This window comes from Macaca nemestrina, chromosome 6 (genome assembly GCF_043159975.1).
Source record: "Macaca nemestrina isolate mMacNem1 chromosome 6, mMacNem.hap1, whole genome shotgun sequence".
NCBI classification, from domain to species: Eukaryota; Metazoa; Chordata; class Mammalia; order Primates; family Cercopithecidae; genus Macaca; species Macaca nemestrina.
In genome coordinates, this window is record NC_092130.1 from 71,349,367 (window position 1) to 71,371,407 (window position 22,041).

The following is a 22,041-nucleotide window of genomic DNA, read 5'->3' on the forward strand; positions in this document are numbered from 1 at the left end:
GCTGAGATTCACATCCTGAATCTACCAATTGTTTTTAATATGATCTTGGACATGATACTCAAACTCCCTAACTGTGAGTTTCCTCATGTGTAAAACGGGCTTAAACAATACTACTGCTATTGTTTTGAAGGTTCATTCATTTAGCGTCCATTGCTAGGCACTGTTCCAGGCTTTTGGAATCCAATAGTGAACAATATGAATAAAAATCACTGATCTCAGGAAGCTGACATTCTCAGACATTGCACCTAAAGCCCTTAGAACAGTGTCTAGTACTCAGTGAGCCCTTAATAAATGCCAGCTGTTAGGGTTACTAATACTTGAATGAGACAGAGCAAAAAACTGGAATGACAGGAAATGTGTCAGAATGCAGTCAGCACATTTAAGACCTAGCAGTGGCCCGGTCACTAATTATTTAGGTGACCTTCCTTTAATCTCTCTGGGCCTCTGTTACTTAAAGTGGTCTTACAGTGCCTTCAATTGAGTATATGGTAGATCACGAGTGACAGAAATGATGACGGGTTCAAATACGTCACAGAAAACATTTTATATTTATCTGTCTTTATTTTACCATTTAAATGATATGAAGGTGCACCAAAGACAAACTACTTTTTCAGTATATTCACAGTTTAGGAAAAGCTCAGACACTAGGTAATCATTTACAGTTTAAAAATAGAGGAAAAAAACCCTCAAAGATCATCGGGAAAAATGTAAATGGTCAGCAGCATACCGATCTTTTACTTAATAAAATATGAAGTCTCAAAAAAAACCATACACACTCACATAAATAAAAGCTGGAAGCAGCATCTTACATTTAACTTAAAAAGTACACATAAGTAATCCTTATTAGAAATCACTGGACAAGGCAATCTCTTCTAGAACATATAAATGAAATATAATATTATTCCCTTTCTGGCAATCTTAGCCTTCCTAAATTAGTTTTCCCAATGAAGCTTAAAAATAATATTGGTCTCATATACATTTACATGAGATTATACATTTTTTAGGGTTTTGTAAATTCAAATTAGTTTTCTTTTTCCAGTTAAAATTCATACTCTTTCAACAAGATGTCCACAATTAATTCACGCTCTCTCTTACAAAGCGTTGTAACTTTGCTTTCAATTTTTCTTCGCTGGAATCTTCTTTCTCCTTCTATTCAGTGACACACCTATCCACCAAGTCTCACTCAGAGAGTATTCTCTGCAAAGTTTCCCTGATTATTCCCATCATAGTCCCCATACTGACAGGTCATATTAGATTCTCTTGATATTACTCCCAAAGAATTCTGTAGATTTTATCACAAAATTGACTATCTCTTTGCATTATTGTTAACTTCTGTTATATCCATCTGAGGGCAGTGACTATAATCTTCATTTTGGTAGCCCCTGGCACAGAGTAGGCAACTGCCCACATTTGTGAAACATTGGAAAATCAATGTTTTCAATGGATAAGCAAAACTCTGACTGATTAATAAAATAAATGTGGTCGGATATACTCTAATTTGTAAAGTTGTTAGCTTACTCCATGATGAAAAAAAAATCACTGTGTTAGAAGAACCAAACATGAAGAGAATCAGTATAGAGTTGAAAATTAGAAAAAGAAATATTTTACTTAACCCCTCCAAAATATATCTTTTTTGATACTGACAATGACATATGAAATTAAGAAACGTTCCCCAAACTCCCCATTGATTATGGTCTTTCACTCAAGTATATGGCAATATAAAGTGTATCCTCCTTTTACTTTCTGTAGCTATCAAAGAACAATGGCACAAAGGCAACTTTTAGAAATAAACCCGAATAAAAACAAATCTGCCAGTAAGATTCATCAAGAATAAAACCATAAATGAATCCATTACCATTTATATCAAGTATGTCAATCCTGAATCCCCTTAACTTCAAAATCAGAATATTCTTTATAGATGACATCTAACAATCTAGTAACATACCTTTGTTACACAGACCACAAAGTTTATCAGTGTATTTCAAACAGTTAATAAAGTATAAGTAGGAAAGAAAATTTCACACTGGCCTATAGAATAGTTTTAAATAAAATGCCACTGATTAAAACTAAACCAAAATTCCAACTATACAGCAATCCTCAAGCTGTAAACAGAAACAGTTTCCACTAGAAACCTGTAGCAAGACAACTCTTCTGGAAGTTAAATGGAAATTACAACAAGAACATTTCCAAATGCAGGTCATTTCTTAATGCGGTAACCTCTTTCCATTTTATAGGTGTTGTAATTGTTTTCCTATAATGAAACACTGCTCTGCTCTTCTCATATCAAAACAACAAAACAAAGCTAAAGAATGTGTGTCCTTCAAAAGTTAAAAACACTATTTTGGGAAGAGACAATTGGAAATATTTTCAAGTGTGTACTGAGTTCCAGTGATCTCCAGTCAGTGAACAGGATAAAATTTGTAAATTCATATAAAATTTAAAGCAGGTTTAAAATTTTTGCTTGGATTTGTTGGACACAGGCTTTGTAATTCATAGACATGCACTTATTTTTGTTATGTTTTGGCATATCAAAAATGGGACTTAGAACTTTTGCTCATTACCTGAAAAACTAAAGGGAACTTTCAATCATGTTTTACATTATTTTAGTTCATTTTTGAAATACCTCATTAGAAATTTTTTCGGTGAGGAAAAACCTTTTCACTGTAGTAAATCCTATATTTTTTCTGTCATATTTCTTAGGAGCAAAAACACATAATCTATGTCTTAACTTTACATCAAGTAAAATTATATTGTAACTACTACTATTTCCAAAGAAAAAGCTGCATAGGCTGGCACATAGGAACAGGGTTCTACAGCACAATTCACTATTAGAAAAAAATCAACACAAAGAATAATTTATTTTCTCAATACAATACTATGAATTGGTGAGGTATTAAAATGAAAAAAAAAATTATCCAAAAGAGCATTTAATGAGTCTGAAGAGGAACAAAGGACCACTAGTTGGGAGATATCATAAAATTCATCTAGCACTCATGATTAACAAAGGAAATAAGAAAGCAGATAGTTTAGAAGAATTCAATGAAAGTGATTAAAGAAAAATATTATATTGTTGCTATATTATGGCTAGTAAGGAAAAGTCATAACAAACATTTTTAAATGCCAGAAAAGTATTTATGAGAATAAAGACAAAAAGAAGATATTCTATGCCAAGGATGACAAATTGGGGTGTGTGTGTTAATACTAGTGTGTACCCTGGCAGATGTGACTAATTGATCACTGGACTCTTTACGGCTGTTCCTGGAATTCTTCTCAACGTATACAGGGAGAGTCCCTACCATTCACTAAAAGTTGGCGCTAGTGCTGAAGCCTATTTGTCAAACCCGCTCTCACTGACATTGTTCAAGATGTTCAACTGGGAAACCTTCCCAGTAGGCAAATGGCATAGGTCTATGCATAACCTGCTAGGATATGTGGTCAAGAAAGGGTTGACTTTCAAAAATTTGTGAAGACATGAAAATTCTTAAAAAGTAAAGTGGGAAAAATAACATTACAGCAGATAATATTATGATTTAGAGAGGGAAATGAATTCAAAAAAGCTAACTGCCATCTACAATGTAGAATAGTTTTAATTCTCATGACATAGACATTTACACAGTGATCCATTTTTGAAAAAAAATAATCACTATAAAAAGTAGCAAGAGATTGAAACAATGGTCCTTTCAAATGCAATGTCCCAGAAATTAAAGAATAGTTGTGGTAACTGACAAATTAAAAAAAGTTTCAGGCCGGGCGCGTTGGCTCATGCCTGTAATCCCAGCACTTTGGGAGGCCGAGGTGGGCGGATCACGAGGTCAAGAGATCGAGACCACCCTGGCTAACACGGTGAAACCCCATCTCTACTAAAAATACAAAAAATTAGCCGGGCGTGGTGGCGGGCGCCTATAGTCCCAGCTACTCGGGAGGCTAAGGCAGGAGAATGGCGTGAACCCGGGAGGCGGAGGTTGCAGTGAGCCGAGATCGCGCCACTGGACTCTAGCCTGGGCAACAAAGGGAGACTCTGCCTCAAAAAAAAAAGGTTTCAATAATGTGCATTTATTACAGTTTAAAGCCACAGCCAGTCTAATAGTATGAAATAAATCAGAGACAAAAGGAGTAATTACCAAAGAGAATTTGAAACACCTCAATACCTCAGCAATAAAAATTACACATTTTCTCCAAATGAAGAGCAAAACCTTAATGGTTACTTTTAACACAGTGTTGACCACTAATGAAATTAATGATAGTACAATTTTTATCCAGAATCAAAAGCTTTTTAAGTCAATTCTTATCATGTGATTCAATCTATAGTCATAGAAAGTAAAACAGAAATACAATGATAATGTCTTATGTTTAGTTAATTTCCAAAAAAATACATCTCCATAGAAATGAATTTTAAAATATATGCAATTGTTGAACCATATTTAAAATACAGGTCATAATTATAGTTTGAGAATAAAACTGAACACTAAGTAAAATTTGGGTGGGGGTGGGGACATTTAAGTCAAAAATATCTATTGAGATCACATAAATGTATAGTTAAGACGATGGTAACTTTGCTTTCCTTTAATTATACATTATACAACCTCACTAGAGTGTTAAAGCAAAGCCTAGACAATGATACCCCTCAGAGAAAAGCATACTTCGGTAACAAAACCAGTTACATAAAGTGTATAACAGCTCAATCTAGCAATGAACCCTGTTCCACATTAAACAGTATTATGCACAGTTTCTGGTGCATAAAAACCGCATCAGTTCTCCACTTCATTGTGCTTATTTATACTTAGCCATATTTAGGATCTGACATGAATTCTGCAACAGATTCTAAGTTGTACTGACATTTAGCACTAAAAAACACTTCCTGCTACAAGCAACTAAAACCACAGTGTATAAAGCATTAAGACCAGGTCACTACATATAATCAGAACAAGTTTCGTAAAATCTCCTTTGAAATAACTAGTATTTATTTTCTCAATACAATGCCATGAATTAGTAGGTACTAAAATGAAAAAAAAAATTAATTCGTCCAAAAGGGCCTTAAATGAGTCTGAAATCTTTTACTTTTGACCAGATTCACTGTCATGAATTGCTGTTTTACTATTATGCTTTACCATGACTTCATATGTAATTTCTTTGGAAAATGAGAATAGACAACACATGAAACAATCTTACCTGATTACAAGGCTGTAGTTTCTTATATTACTAAATTGTAGTACATTCCATGTGACTGTTGTTCATGATTATAATAAAACAAATTCTAACTAGAAGGCAAATCACTATCTACTTAGGTACTCACTTCAAGTAAGAGGAAAAATGAGTGTTTGTATAAACTATATAAACAACAAGCAGAGGACACGTTCACACAAAATACAGAAAACAACAAGAAAAGCCATGAGTTTCATGAAAGAAAATGAGTTCTGTATTGTAGCAAATACATCAGCTTTCCAACATTCTATTAATAAAACCAAAAATTGCTTTAAAAATGTTCTCCTTACCTGTGTATACAGTTTTTACTCTCGAGATACAACATACCAGCAGCAGCGTCTAATGAAAATTTCACTAACTGTTTGAGTTTTAGTTCATCCTTCTTCCTTCTCAGAAAGGTGAGGAAATCACCTCCTAGAGGAATTGACAGATGAACAATGAGACAAAGTTATGATGAAAGTAACATTTATCATCTATTTGGATCTATTAGGAATATTTGACAGAGCAAAATGCATTACACATTTGGCCATGCTTTTTGCCCAATTTGTTTGAGGTGAGGATAACAGAAAACATGAAAAGAAGATATCATATTAGAAAACAGACACCATAATCTCTTCTAGATACAGTTTAAGTACTTTAAGTGTTTCATACTGTACATTATCCAGGTCATAATAACACTCAAAAATCATACTTTTTCCTTTATCACTATTTTTACCAATTTGCTTCATTAATATCTATGGAATTTGATTTTCTCTAATGCCACATGAAAACTATATTATTATGAGTCAAATATGAGTATGTAAAAAGTAAATTATATTGGATTAGCTATTAGATTCAGCGATTGCTTAAAAAATTAGACTATTAACACCAACATAACTGATAGCAATGTCCAGAGAGAAAAAGAAAAATGCTATGATTTTGGCCTGATTTACTCACTGACCCAGATTGCATTTTTATGCATCAAATAAATTCCAGTGAAGTCTTAGAAAAACTTCTTAAACCTTTATGGTCCAAGACATACATAACATGAGCCAAGTAGTAATTTGAAGTTTACTAGTAGCTACATTTTTTTAAAGTTTTAAATGTGCAAATTATTTTAATAATATAGTTTTCTTGAATCTAATATATCCAAAACATATATGAAAATTATAGTTGAGATATTTTACATTTTAAAATCACAATCTTTGAAATATGATATTTACATTTATGGTACATCTCAATTTAGATGTAAATTTCATCTGAAATATTTGATCTATATTTAGATTTCATTAAATTTACAGCTGAAAAGTAGATTCACATACCCAAGATGTTCCAAACATGCTTAAAATTTTCCAATAACTGAATATCAGTATTTTAATTTAAATCAATTAAAATGAAATGAAATTTAAAATTCAGTTTTTTAGAAGCACTAGCCACATTTTAAGCGCTCAAGAGCCTCATATGGTCAGTGACTACCATACTGAATAATGCAACCATAAAACTTTGCATTCATTTTTAATATAACATTAAAAGCTTAGACTTATTTTTCTTTTTAGTTACTTTATAGTTTGTTGCACTACTAAAAAAGAGTTAAAGTATATTAAAATACATGTTCTCCAAAAACAATCTTTCCCACTTTCTCTATTAGGCCCCCAGATATTAAACCAGAATTTTAAAAGAGGGATTAGGATTTTATTTGTCATTTCTAGACTATTTTGTTCTTTTACTTTCTTCATCAGGGATCTATGCTTTCTTAACTACAAAAGCTATAGAGGTGAAGACTTAATGGCTTTTTCCTTAATGAGAATACCTAGAAAATAAACATCTGCCTAACTCTCCTTTAAATATTCTCTTCTTTTCTAACCTTTTCTCTTATTCACAGTTTAAGTATTATACAAATTTAGGTGAGCCATTAACAAAATCAAATAAGCTATGCTTTAAACATAAACTTAATGGTGTCAATTTTTTTCTGTTATTTTTAAGTGAATACCAAATATATTAAATTACCAGGATGATGATTGAAATAGTTTCTATCAAGCTTTACTTAAAAATCAGAACAAAACCTGATTTCAATAGTGAAAAGTAAAATTCCACTAATTTATCAACTTTAATAGATACTAAAATGCTTATTAAAATAGACTTGAAATTAATATTTAGTTCAAGCTATTACTTGAACCAATATTCACATATTAATTATTTTGTTAGATATATGTACCTGTTTTAGAAAACATGTACCTTCTGGTTTTGAAACCACATAGTATTCTGTCTGAGCTATAGAATAACTTTTAAATGAAATAATCTTTTCTGCAATTTAATTTAAAAGCAGCATATGACATACATAACTCCAGTGCTGTTCTGTAGAATCCTGATACTTTTTTTCCAGTTATCACTTTATCATCTGCCTCTTAAAAATTTACTTCTTGATATAATACTCTTTGTACTCCCAACCCACATTTGTTATTCAACAAATTATTTAACAAACTATTATTCAACAGATTACCAAATATTGTTTAATGCATAATATATGAATAAACAAAGACAAACACTACACTTAAATAGCGTTAAATAATGAATGAAAAGTGATGTCCAGCAAATAAAAGTACTAGGAAGGTAGAGCGATATACAACTCTTTCCAAATACTGTAACACAGTCAAAAATACAGAAGGGGTTTCTGATTGTTCTGTAGTTAATCCAACAATATTTCTGCCTTAGAACAATTTCCTGCTTAAAGTCATTAAATCTAGGAAAGGAAATTTTCAATTTATTTCCAATTTATAGTTATTTAAGCCACAGGCATAGTAATACTAAGGGAAGGAACACAGTTCCACCATTCCACAAGCCTAGTCAGCTTCTTGCAGAAAACTAGAGGGAAGCAAGGACCTCAATAAAAATTAAATAATTATGAATCATTATTGAAAGCCCAAGCCTTCTGCATGTACAAGTATTAAGATCCCTGAAGCAAGAAATAAACTCCCCAGGAGGCAGAATATGGGACTAAAGTTAGGATACCCAGAAAATAACTCAGACGGGGCCAGAGATATTCCCTTAACCACAATACTCGATTATTACCATTAAGTGATAAACTGAAGACTGATATCAGATGATATAGTCTTCAGTGTTCACTGTGAAGTTATTTTAGAAGGCAGAGCCTGTCCCTTTCAACTTGTTCTTTTGTCATTTGCATTAAGTGCCAATATAAAAACCTCTCTTAGAATTTGTGATATATGCAATATTCATACATGCAGCACACACGTATATATGCATATGGATACATATAGCATACGGTATCCTACCTGACCACTGCAATAAGGATCTTGGTTCTCAAAGTGGGCAAAAAATGATAACTCACGCCCCTTTTGTAATTCTGCTTATCAAGACTTTAATGTGGGTGTGCTGCACATTAAACCAAAATGGGATACATTATTTCCTAGAATTCTGTAACAATGATAAATTTCTAAGACAATACTTGCAATGTTTTTAATAGTCAGCTTATGGTTTACTAGGGAGATAGCATGACTTGCTGAAAAGACATGGACACCTAAGTCAGACTGACCTAGGTCTGATTAACCATGTGGCCTTGGATAATTGTTTAATCTTTCTAAACTTCTAGAAAACACAGATTTAATACCATTTATTTCTCAAGACAGCTTTGAAGACTAAAATGTATTTAAAGTATCAAGCATGTGCCTAGCACATAGTACACACAATAAACACTATTACTACTTATTATACTTTATATATTAATTATATATTTATATATTATATGTTTATATACTGTTATAAATACTATTTAGTATTTATACTATTACTATTATTGTTGCTGTTATTTTGTAAAAAAACAAATGAGAAAGGGTTGTAGTAGGGACTCAGTGTTTGCTGTATAACATCTATTTTCCCTGATTCATCCCAATTTCCCTCATGGGACTGCCCCTCTACCATTTTGGAGGGCATTAACCTAACCCTCAATAATAAGGGTGATGCTAGACTGGCTTAGCCCAGTCGACGAAATCTCTTCCCTAACTCAAGTGATTGGTTCAGGAATAGGCACAAATCTTAAGAAGATTAAATAACACTGAGAGGCAAAGATGCTTGAAGAGTGAAAAAATTTTTTGAGAGAAGTGCCAAGAAAGAAGTACAACTAGACATAAACATGACATCACATAATATCGTGAAGACTGGCAGCCTTAGGATGAAAGCATCCTAAGATGCATTCACAGAAAGCAGAAAAGAGTGAAGAAAAGATACTAGCCATTGGTGACAAGCCTGAGCCACTGAATCACATACTGCCTGTAGTGTGACTTCCCTTTAAATTTGTCAATTAACTGAATAAACTCTATAGAGTTTTTTTTAATACATCTTCTGTACTAGCAATTTGAAGATATCTAATGGATAAGATGACATCTGTATCAGAAGGTCACTTTGAGGATTAAAAAGATAATATATATTAAATGTCTGAAACAAGTAGGGAAAACAATACATAGAAGTGTTTATTACCATTTGCAGCCAACCTTTAATGAGAGAATAGCTGGCTATTATTTTCAACAGCTGTTTCTCAAAGATTTCTGTTACTCTGTGCTATGAAAATTTGATCTTACCTGTTCTTTCAGTATATTTATGGGGCTCAGAGGAACTGATCACACTAAACATAAACTCAGTGAGACTATGCAACAAGAATATTAATTTATAATTTGTAATTGGAGAAAAGGGATCATCAGGGCAATGCCACTAACGACTTCTTATCATTGAATCACAGGATCTTAATTTATCCTCAACGAACTTCAGAGTTTATTCAATTAAGATATATCAGTTCCCCAGTGATTTATAAAATGTATAATTAATTACCCTTGTTTTTAGGAAACCAATTTGTTTCCTGAGAAGTTCATTTGGTTTAGCTACTTTAAATTATTCGTTAAAAAAATAGGTTAGTAATCAAGGCAAATACTAAATCATAGAGAACTATTTTTGGAGCTCCATTTATGTCATTATTCAGAATTCTTATTTTTAAAATGTTTTGGTTTTTAACCAAAAGTGATGAGAATTATGGCTGTTAGCCAGCCCATCAGAAATGGGGGGGGGGGAATCGATATGACAAATATAAACAATGAATGCTGATGTAAACTGCACCCCATGAAACACAGAATAGATTTCATACACTAGGATATAAACCCAAACAAGTTCCTGAAAAGAAGAGGACCAATGCAAACACTAAAGCAGAGGATACTGGCTGCTACATATAGGGTATATTTATGAGAGATGGGCTGCACAGAAAGGAAGATCAGCTGGGAGAGGGTTCTAGTTGCTGAGTGGGGTGATGAGGGCTTCTACCAAGAACAAACCATAGAAACAAACTAAAACATTAGGTCTGAAAAGACTCAGTAATAAGCTAGAATTGGTTCAGTTTGTGGGGAAAGATGAGGAAGATTAAATACTAAAAATCAGAAAATGACTCCAAAAACATACTGGCTTTCCTGATTCCTTTTCCTTCTTAAAAAAGTACTTCCTGAACAGCTTGCTACCCAAGTAACAGAATTCAGCTAGACCAAATGCAGAGCTGAATGTGTGGGTTTCCTAATTTGGTCTAATAAATAGCATCAGTCTTTTCAGATGAGGTTCCTCGATGGTCATGTTCTGCTAACACTAGAATAGCATGAACTTTTTGCATTTTTCCTTGGCAGGTGATTTTTGAGAATATAACCCAATAGCAGTTATGGTAACAGTTCTGTAAAATAAAAGAGTACATTTCACTGTATTTTTAATTTGCCTGTTCAAGAAGCAACAGCTATACTCTTGCCAGACATGATGTAAACTGCCAGGAGAGATGCCATAGTCAACTTTGGCAAACACTCAGAATGTTTGCATTAGAAGGGACTTTGGAGATAATCTAATCCAGCCTCTTCATATTTATAGATGAGGGAACTGAATTTATTTGACTTAAATTTTTAAGGCGGTGATTTTAGTGATATTACTGAAATTCTAAGGCAGATGTCGCAAACCATGGTCTTGAGCCAAATCCAGCCTATTGCCTGATTCTGTGAATAAAGTTTTATTGGAAAACAACCACACTAATTCCTTTACATATTGTCTATTGCTGCTTTCATGGTATAAGGGCAGAGTTGTGATGGCCTGGAGTTGTGGGCCCGCCTGTATGGCCCACAAAACCTAAACATTTTACTATCTGGCCCTTTATCAAAAAAGTTTGTCAACCACTGTTCTAAGGTACAGATAGAGTAGTAACTCTTATATGAAATGACTTGGACCAGAAGTGTTTCAGATTTTGGAATATTTGCATTACAGTGATTAGTCAAGCATTCCAAATGTGAAAATCTGAAATGCTCCAGTGAGCATTTCCTTTGAGAATCATGTTGGCTCTCAAAAAGATTTAGATTTTGAGGAGCATTTTGAATTTCAGATTTGGGATGCTAAACCTGTATTACTCCAGTATTCCATATAGCTAGCTGTAGTTTCTTTCACTGAAATGATGTTTATGATTGTTTTGTCTATTTTCAACCAATATTTTACTTTTCACTGTTTTTGTAGCACCAGAGTTCAATAGTACTGTTATTTCTTAATTCTCAAAAAAAAAAAAAAAAAAAGCTGGAAAGGTGGATTTACCAATTAATTTTTTATGTCTGGAGGCTGATACACAAATTTACACACAAATACACACACACATTGACACCATAAGTCCTCTGACACCCTCTCCATCCACAATCCACTGTTTGCCCCCAAGGCAAAGAAGTTCGACTGTCTCTCTCCCTACTTTGATGCTAAATTACTCACTTTTGTATTTTTGGCTTCTTATCCCTCTCAAAGTTGCCTTTGTTATACAGTGTAAAAGCAAGAATGAACAAAAAAGGAAAGTCAGATGTGTAAGATTTTGGCTCTAAACCCTCCAGGATACCCTTCAAACACTTACAATGGTATTTTTTTTAAACAAAAAGAAAAATCAATGGAATACTCATTTTGATACCTATCTGCTACAGGGAAACCTGCAGAGAAAAAAAGAAGGCATCAATTCAAGCTTCCTTACATTTTAAAAAGAGTTGTGAGATAAAATGACATCCACAGAGACATTCACATTTAATAAGGGTAAAATATTTACACATGTCAACAATATTTTCTGAAACTGAATGTATCATAACCTAGATATTTTAGGGATATTAAGGCCCCCAAAACAATGATATCAGTGGATGTCATACAGTCTTATTATTTAAATATTAAAAACAGAAAATGTCATACAACCTTACTATTTAAATAATTAAAAAATAATTAAATTTTCATATTTATGAGAATTTGTTGGTCATAGTCAGAATTTACACGATGTAAAGGCTTTGATCAGAAATACATTTACCAATTATAAAACTGCTTCTATCAGATTACAAAAATATTACATTAAAATAATACTTGTAAAGAACACATTGCAGCAAGAGTTGGGAATGTCTGTATTTTTTAAAAGGCTGAATAAACATGAGTCTTCTTTCTCACTTTTTTTTTTTTTTTTTTTTTGGAGATGGAGTCTTGCTCTGTCACCCAGGCTGGAGTGCAGTGGCGCAATCTCGGCTCACTGCAAGCTCCGCCTCCTGGGTTCACGCCATTCTCCGGCCTCAGCCTCCCCGGTAACTGGGACTACAGGTCCCACCATGCCCGGCTAATTTTTTGTATTTTTAGTAGAGGTGGGGTTTCACCGTGTTAGCCAGGATGCAGGATGGTCTTGATCTCCGGACCTTGTGATCCACCCTCCTTGGCCTCCCAAAGTGCTGGGATTACAGGCGTGAGCCACCGCACCCAGCTTCTTTCTCACTTTTTTATTGTGGTAAAAACCACATAAATTTACAACATAAGTTTACTGTATTAACAATTTTTAAATGTACAGTACAATTTTGTTAACATATTGCATATTGTTACATAACACACTTCTAGAACTTTTGGTTTTACTTGACTGAAACTCTATACTCACTGAACAACAAATGTTTTCCCTTCCTTGCAACCCTCGGTAACCATCATTCTACTTTGTTTCTATAAGTTTGACTACTTCACTACTTCAGATATCCCACATAAGTGGAATTATGCAGTATTTGTATTTCTGTGGCTGTTTTATTTCACTTAGCACAATATTTTCAAGGTTTATCTATGTTGTAGCATTTGGCACAATTTTCTTCTTTAGGGCTGAATAATATTCCATTTTATGTATATACCCCATTTTCTTTATCCATTCATCTGTCCCTGTATATTACACTGCCTTCACTTCTTGGCTGTTGTGAATCACGCTGAAATGAACACAAGTGTAAAAGTATCTTTTCAAAATCTTGTTTTCAATTCTTTTGAATATATATCCAGAAATGGGATGGCTGGATTATATGGTAGTTCCAGTTTTAATTTTTTGAGGAAGCTCCATACCGTTTGCCATCACAGTTTTACATTTTTACAATCACAACAATGCACAGGATTCTGTTTTCTTCATATCCTCTCCAAAACTTTTTATCTTCTACTTTTTTTCTAGTGGTCATCCTAACAAAGTGATACCTTATTGTGGTTTTGATTGCATTGTCCTGATACTTAGTTATATAGAAAATATTTCAATTTGCTTATCTCTGTGTTTATCTTCCTTGGAGAAAATGTCAATATAAGTCCTTTGCTCATTTTTTAATTGGGTTGTTTACTTTTTGTTGTTGAGTTGTTTTTCTTTTTACTCCTCGGATTTGGTAATTTCAAATGACATATCTTTGAGTTTCCCGATTCTTTCCTATATTTAGTCAAGCCTGTTGTTGAATTCCACTACTAAATCTTTCTATTCAGTTATGGTATTCTTTCACTCCAGAACTTCTGCTTAATTCTTTTTTATAGTTTCCCTCTTTGGATTCTCATTTTGTTCATTCAATGTTTTCCTGACTTTTTAGTTTATTTGTCTGTGCTCCCATGCAAAGCACTGAACTTCATATTGAATTGTCATGTAATTAATAAATCCCTGTTTCTTTGGGGGTTGGCCTGTAAATTTTGCTCCTTTGATTGGGCCATGTTTCCCTGTTTCTTCATGTGTCTAGTGATTTTTTGCTAAGTTTATGCACTTACAAAAACAGCCACCACTACAAATCCTTATGGATTGGCTTCATACAGAGGAATATATACACCATTTAGTCCAGCTAGATATTTGGGGAATCTCTGAACTCTTTGGGGGGATGTGACTTGAGATTGTACATGTAATTTGCCACCTAGAGAAGTCTGTGGTTGTCTTTTTTAAGAGCTTGTAATCTCTCACTCCATTTGCTGTCTGCTGTACTACCGCAGGTTCTATGGCGTTGCCACAGCAAGTCACTCTGCTCTCCTTGGTTCTCAGTGCCCGCAGTGATCCAAACAACGTTAGCTCCTCATCAGTGGTGAGTAGGCAACACAGATACCACCAGTCCTTCAGACAGACCTCCAAAAAGCCAGAATACTGGATGCACACTCCACTCATCTTCTTCCCTCCTGAAGAAGAAACCACACGTTGGGTGTTTCCTCCTAAAGGCACCAAGCCAAGCCAGACTTTCTCTGCAGCACAGTAGGTCCTTTGGTACCACAGGAAGCCACTTCTACTCTCCCTTGTTCTCAGTGGGCTCAGGCATCTAATCTATGCTTGTTTCATCAGTGTTTGGGTTCAGGTGAGACAGAAACCAGTTCTCTGGGGAGATCTCTGAAAAGCTGGAATATTGGCTAAACATTTCATTCTCTTCCTCAAACCCAGGAGAAATTGCAAGCTGAGAAATATGCTCCTGGCACTATGCTATGTCGGCTTGGTGAGGTCAAACTGCTTTTTAAACTCATTTCAAGACAGCTATTCCTGGCTTTGTACTTGCCTGGTGTACTGCAACTTCTTATCTGGCTTCTGGAGTTCTCAGAAAGTATTTTAATCCATACATTGCTATTAAGTCAGTGTCTCAGTAGAGGATCAAGGACTAAGACTTTCTACTCTGCCATCTTGCTGATTTCACCTTCTCCTTTCTCATTTTTGACTTACAAAATGTTGGTCAGTATGCTACAAGGTACTAGCACTTCATCATTTTCACGTTTCTCACTGAGATGCTGCCCTCCTTAAAGTCAATGGTAAAAACTATTAGTCAGCCCTTTGTACTTCATTTGTTTACAATGCTTCAAAAAATGTTAAAGGGGTAACAATTACATCTTAGTGGTATTTCACTTTTCACTATGTGTTTTCTGTACCAGGGTTCAACAGTACTATTTTAAAAAAAATTATCAAAGAGGAAGCTGGAAAGGTGGCTTCACCAATTTCTAAAAAATGTGATGAAGCTGATACATACATTTATTAACAAATACATACATACAATGAGATCATAGCTCTGCCACCCACCCTGTGCACAGCCCACTGTCTGCAACTAAGGCAACAAACTCTCACTGTCTCCTTATTTCCATGCCAAATACAAACTGCTATTTTCATTCTTCAGGGATCATATTATACACATTTTAAAATCACTCCTCAGAAGTCTAGGGTAGCTTACTGTAGAATCTCTCTTAACTTTGTGAGTCACTATCCTTAATATCTTTTTCTTTAGATGAACCACATGTCTCAATGCAGGTATCTTCATGTAATAGTTTTCTCTATAAGAGGCTGTTCTTTTTAAGGAGCTCTTGATAAGTTCATCCACCTGGGGTTATATGAATTGTCTATAATTCCCCTTGAATGATACTGGCTGACTCAAGGGATAGGGTACTACCTAATAGGTAATCCAGAAATAAACCAATTAGCCCTTTATATAACTTACTCTTAATTTTATAAAAGGATTTATTTAGCTTAATGATTTATGCATATGGAAGAGCATTAATAAGCTCAGAGCAATACAACTTTGACTTCCTCAGTTACTGGCTATGTAAGAAAAACAATACTTTTATCTTTGTATCTTTGCAATTAGCAAATAATTCTCTTCCGTTTCTCACCTCAACCCCAATGCTCAACCACACCACATTTCTGGAATACTGTTCACCTAAAAATTTTTTGATGCTACTTAGATGACTCTATTTGACCTAAGAGGGAGGAAAATGCCTACTTAAGTATTTCTCATTATTGATTATCAGAAATGACATTCCATCTTTAAAAAATGATTAAATAATTTAGTACCTTAAATACAAAGACAGAGAAAACTACTGTGGAACCAAAAAGCAAACAAGAAAATTAGATTAGCAACTTACTGCCTGGTGCAAATGATAAGCCTAGGAGATATAACTGTTAAGTTCAGCCTAGGTTTTAAAAACAAAAGAATAAACAATGCAAATGGGAACCTACCAATTCAGAATCAAATGCTTTCTCTCTAGATCTGTGGCCATGACCTGTAATCTGTAATACACTTTTCACTATGATCCCAAGTGCAAATATTCCTGTGTGTATAAAACTGAAGAAATAGTAATAAAGAAAGATTTACTATGGCCAATATATTCTTATGTCTCCTACTGTGTTTGATTTATAAATGCATATGAAAACCACTAAATTCATTCCATTACCTATTAATGGGTAATGAGCCAATTACTAAAAAACATTGCTATAATACTTTATAAAATTAGATTTTGAAATATTCAGGGATTGTCCCTGGGACAGAAATTCAGATAATAGTTACTATATTCTGTAAAATCATGAACATCCTTAAGAATGTGATAAAAATTATAGATATTCTAGTCAAATGCTTACACATACATACAACATGTTGCATGAAATTTTTGAGGCTGATTAATATTTAAAGTCCATACATTGAGGCAAAATAAACAAATAAATCCCCTCCCACTACCGAAACAAAAAACAAAAAAAAAAGTGCATTGAGGATTGGAAACTTCATTTTTTTTCCTATGAGGATTAAAATGACAAGCCCATTATACCTCCAAGAATATGTTCAGAGATAAAAAACACACAAGCAGAGGTAAATATAAAATGATAGCCCAGGCTTTTAGAAATAAATGAAGACAAATTGATAAAATTAAGATAAAAAGACGAACACATAATCAGTGTTGGATATTTAAACTTTTTCTCAATAATAATAGAATAAGTAGAGCAAAAGGAAATAAAGATTTAGAAAATTTTAGTATGTTATCAACCAACTGCATATAATTGAATATAGAATTCTACACTCAACAACTACAAAAAGCATATTCATTTCAAGTGTGCACTAAATATTCACCAAAACGGACCATGTGCATGGCAATTAAACAAGTCTGAATAAATCTTAAGGAATCAAAGTCATACAGAACATATGACTACAAATTAATTCAGTTAAAATTAACAACAAAGAGGTTTCAAGAAAATGTCCAAATATTCAAAAATTGAGCAACACACTTTTAAATAACACATATGTTATGGGCTGAAATTTGTCTCTCTAAAATTCTTATATTTAAGTCCTAACCCTCAGTACCTTAGAATGTGATTATAATTGGAAATCGGTTCTTTAAAGAGAGAATTCAGGTAAAATGAAGTCCCCAGGGTAAGCCCTAATGTAGTATGACTGGTATCCTTATAAGAGGAGGAGATTAGACACAGACACAGACAAAGAGAAGATCATGTGAAGACACACAGAGAAGATGACCATACATAAGCTAAGAGAGGCCTCAGAAGAAACCAACTCTGCTGACATTTTAAATTCCTCGCTTCTAAAACTGTGGGAAAATAAATTTTTGTTAAGTCACTTGGTACTTTGTAAGGAAGCCCTAGCAAATTAATATATCATGGAAAGAAAAGAAAGACAAGAATGAAAGAAACCACAAGAAAAATTAGAACATAATTCAAACTAAAGTATAATCAGAATTTGTTGTATATAGCTAAACAGTGCTAGGAGGGAAATTTACAGCTTTCAATGCTTATGTCAGAAAAGGATAGGAATGAAAATCAATCTATATACATTTCTACATGACAAAGCAAGGCAGGAAAAGGCATATTTAACTGAAAGTAGGAAGAAGGAAATAATAAAGGGCAGCAATCAACAATGAGAAACAAATTATATATTTTAAAAAAGCTAAAATTAATAGATTAAAAAAATGGATAAACACCTAGGAAGACTGATCTCCTCCATTCCCACAACCCACCAAAAAAGGGGAAAAAACACAATTTACAAATATCAGAATTGAAAGATGAAACATCTCTGTAGGTCCTACAGATGGGAAAATAATAATTAGGGGATATCATAAATAACTTTATGGCATACACTTGACAAATGAGATGTAAGGTCCGATACCTTGAAAGATAACTAAAGTGAACACAAGATAAAATAAAAAATATTTAAATAACCCGTATTGTGAAGAACACGAATTTGTAGCTAAAACACTTCCTATAAAGAAAACTCTAGGCTCAGATAGCTTCATTGGCAAATTCTATAAAATAATTAAGAAAAAAATAGAATCAATCATATACAAATTTTCTTAGAAAAGGAGGAGAAAACATTTCTAACTCTTCTTATGAGTCCTGTATAACCTTGATACTAAAACCTTACAAGGATATTATAAGAAGAGAAAATTATAAAACAATGTCATTTGACAAATTTTATAAAGAAAATATATATGATTAATAGAATGCAGCAATACTTTGAAAAGGTAATACAACATGATGAAGTTGGTTTTATCCCAGTAAATGTTTAAAAATCAATCTATTGCAATTCAACATCATAAGGGAAAAAGGAGAAAAATCATGTAATCATATCAATAGATACAGGAAAGCATTAAACAAATTCAGTATGTACTAATGATTTTTTAAAATCTCTCAGCAAACTAGGGAAAGAAGAGAACTTCCTCGGTCCCACAGGAACACCTATGGAGAACCTACAACGATCACCATACTTAATGGTAAAATACTGAACACTCACCTTTTGAATCAGGACCAGGGCAAGGATGCCTGCACTTACTACTTACTATTTATCATTTTACTGAATATCTAACCCAGTGCTATAATTCAGAATAAAATGGAAAAATTAGAAAGAAGTAAAATCTCTTTGCAGAAAACATGGAAAATTTTTTTAAAAATCTACAAAAAGAAAAAAATAATCCACCAGATTTGGCAGAACAGTGAATTTATGAAGGTCACAGAATACAAACTCAATATCAAAATATCAATTATATCTCTACATGCCAGAAAAAAAATACTTGGAAAGTAAATTAGCAAAACATCCTTTATAACAACAAAGAAAAAAATACTTCAGAGAAGTTTTAAAGAGGGATGTGTTAAACCTTTATTCTGATAAGTACAAAACATGGCTAAGAGAAGGGAAACGAGAGCAAAATAAATGGAACAATGTATCAGGTCCATAAATTGGAAGGCTTAATATTGTAAATTTCCTCCATGTTGATTTATAGAATTAACGCACTCTCAACCAAATTCCTAGGAGGCTTTTTTGTTGAATTTGACAAGCTGCTTCTAAATTTTTCCATAGAACTATAAAAGATCTGCAATAGAAAAAATGTTGCAGAAGAACAAACTGTGAGGAGTTTGACTATCCAATTTTAAGAATTACTACAGAGTTTCAATCAAGAAAATACGTTTTTTGGTTTCAGGATAATTACACAGATCAGTGGAACAAAGTTCAGAAATGACCCACAATTCATTTGTAACATAGACACCAAAGCAACTCAATGAGGAAAGGAAAGTCTAAGAACTGATAGTTGGGAGAACTAGATGTAACTGTATGGCGAAAATATAATTTCAACTCCCTCTGTCACATCATAGGTGAAATTAGTTTCAAATGATTTATAGACCTAAAGTATAAGGCTCCTAAAAGAAAACACAGGAAAATATCATTGTGATCTTGGAGTATGTAAAGATTTCTTAGGACTCAAAAGCAGTAACCACACAAAGGAGGGGTAGGGGGAGATAATGGCACTTCATCCAAAAATATTTTTTTAAAGAATTTTTGCTTATCAAAATATATCATTACATAAATAAGTATAAGTAAACCACAGAATTGGCTGTTTTAAAATTATTTTTTTATTTTTAATTGTGGTAAAAAAAATCCATATAACAGAATTTGTCATTTTTGTCATTTTTAAGTGTACCATTCAGTAGTGTTAGGTATATTCACACTGTTGTGCAACGGATCTCCGGAACTTTCAGAACTGGCTTTTATTCAAGTTTTATAAAGAACTCCTACAATTCAGTAACAAATAGGTAAGCAACACAATAAAAATGGGCAAAAGAAACTTCAAAAAGAAGATGTATGTGTGGCAATAAGAATATGTAAAAGAGTTCAATATCAATCGCATAAAGTTCAAAAATAGGCAAAATTAATCTCTTTTAAAAGTCAAAAAAGTGCTTATCCCTGGTGATAAAAGTGGTTAGGAATGGGTGGGAGTGACCAGGAAGGTGTATGAGAGAGGATTCAAGAGTCATGTCCTATTTCTCAATCAGGGTAGAAGTAACATGATTGTAAACACTTTGTGATAATTTAAGACTTGTGTTCTCTGCTGTGCGTTATACTTTATTAGGTCTAGGATTTTACCTTGTTTATAAGTTCATAAGTTAGCCTATTATTTTTTCATGGATGCTGGCAGAAGGCATGAGACTCACAGGTCAGAGACAAAGGACTTTATTATTCATAGCATAGCATGGTGGTATTGCGGATGAGCCTAGATGGATACCTGCACACAGAATAGGTTGTAATCTTTGAGTCTGAGATGCCCGCCATTTTACGGCAGGCAGTAAGCAAGCCTACTCTGTCTTACAGGGAGGCATTATTTCATCTTTCAAAGTTGCTCACTAAAGATACATCCCTGAGAAATGTCCTGGGTCAAGATTAGTCAGGGCCTTGCCTTCTTAATACACCCAGTAAGATGTGCAGACATGCAAGTAATCTGTGGGAAAGTATCTCTTCACATTTTTCAACAAAAAGTTTACTAGATATTTTTACACTACAAAAAAAGTAGATTAGAGGAATGTTGTAAATAAAATGCAGCAAGATTTCAGCCAAGCCATTTGACCTATCATTACAATCTTTGGGGTAAAATGGAGATGAAGTGAGATGGATAGAATTATAGTTAAGTGGATTTGTAGGCTGAACAATAATAGCCATGGAATATTGATTTAAGGTTTGATAATGTTATCAGTGGTATGATGTGGGACTGCATGCTTAATCTCCTTTTCAATATTTTCATTAAGAACTGGATGAAGATCTACAAGGCATGTTACACACAGAATGAAAAATATAAGTGAAATTAATTCTCATATCCTGGAAATATTAAAAATATTCGGATATCAAAGCTGCTTTCAAATAAGTGAAGAGCTTTTTCAAGTGAAGAGCTTGATTATTTTCTTTATAACTTCAGGTATCAAGTACAGTTTACATTTTTACACATACGAGGGCAGCATATCATTAATTATTTCCTTAAGAACACTAAAGGAAATCTTCAAATATAGATTTAACACCTATCTTTTCACCGTCAAATATTTGCTTCAGGAGAATTAAAACTGCCTCTACCATTTTTTCTTTTTTGGTTTAGAACAGAAAGCTATCTTGCTTGGAATTTAGAATAGAAAAGTGTAAAGGGGGTTCTTTTGATAGGTCTGACAGATTTCCACATGATGAACGGTCAATAATAAAAAGATGATTTCTCATATTGGATAAAGACTTTAGAGGTATTAAAATTTCCTAGGATGGATGACATTTCAAGGCAATTAAATTCTTAACTTGATCTATCACAGGAAAACATATAAGACTGTTAACATTCTAATAGAGTCCAGTAAATGGAATTATTTTGGTAGTATCTGATTATGAGTAGTACTTAGCCCACAAACACTTGGGGTTTTAATGAAAATCAGGAAAAAAAAATCCCTTTCTCTAAGAGGTAAAACTCTCAGTAGGAGTGGAATATAAAAAGTTTGTCTTTCATATGTTTAATAGTTTACAT

The 22,041-nt window shown here is 33.4% G+C and overlaps 1 protein-coding gene across 14 annotated transcripts in view; it reads right to left on the reverse strand.

Moving 5' to 3' along the window:
* The window catches only part of LOC105471095 (FER tyrosine kinase), a 692,543-nt gene that overhangs the window by 94,620 nt on the left and 575,882 nt on the right, over window positions 1-22,041 (reverse strand). For 13 of the 14 annotated variants that reach the window (XM_024789505.2, XM_011723459.3, XM_071098641.1 and 10 more), the window contains one exon: window positions 5,493-5,616. In XM_024789505.2, the coding sequence (XP_024645273.1) occupies window positions 5,493-5,616 (124 nt within the window). Of the gene's footprint in view, window positions 1-5,492; window positions 5,617-11,757; window positions 14,647-22,041 lie in introns of those variants that run through there. The other variant, XM_071098640.1, reaches the window with a different exon arrangement.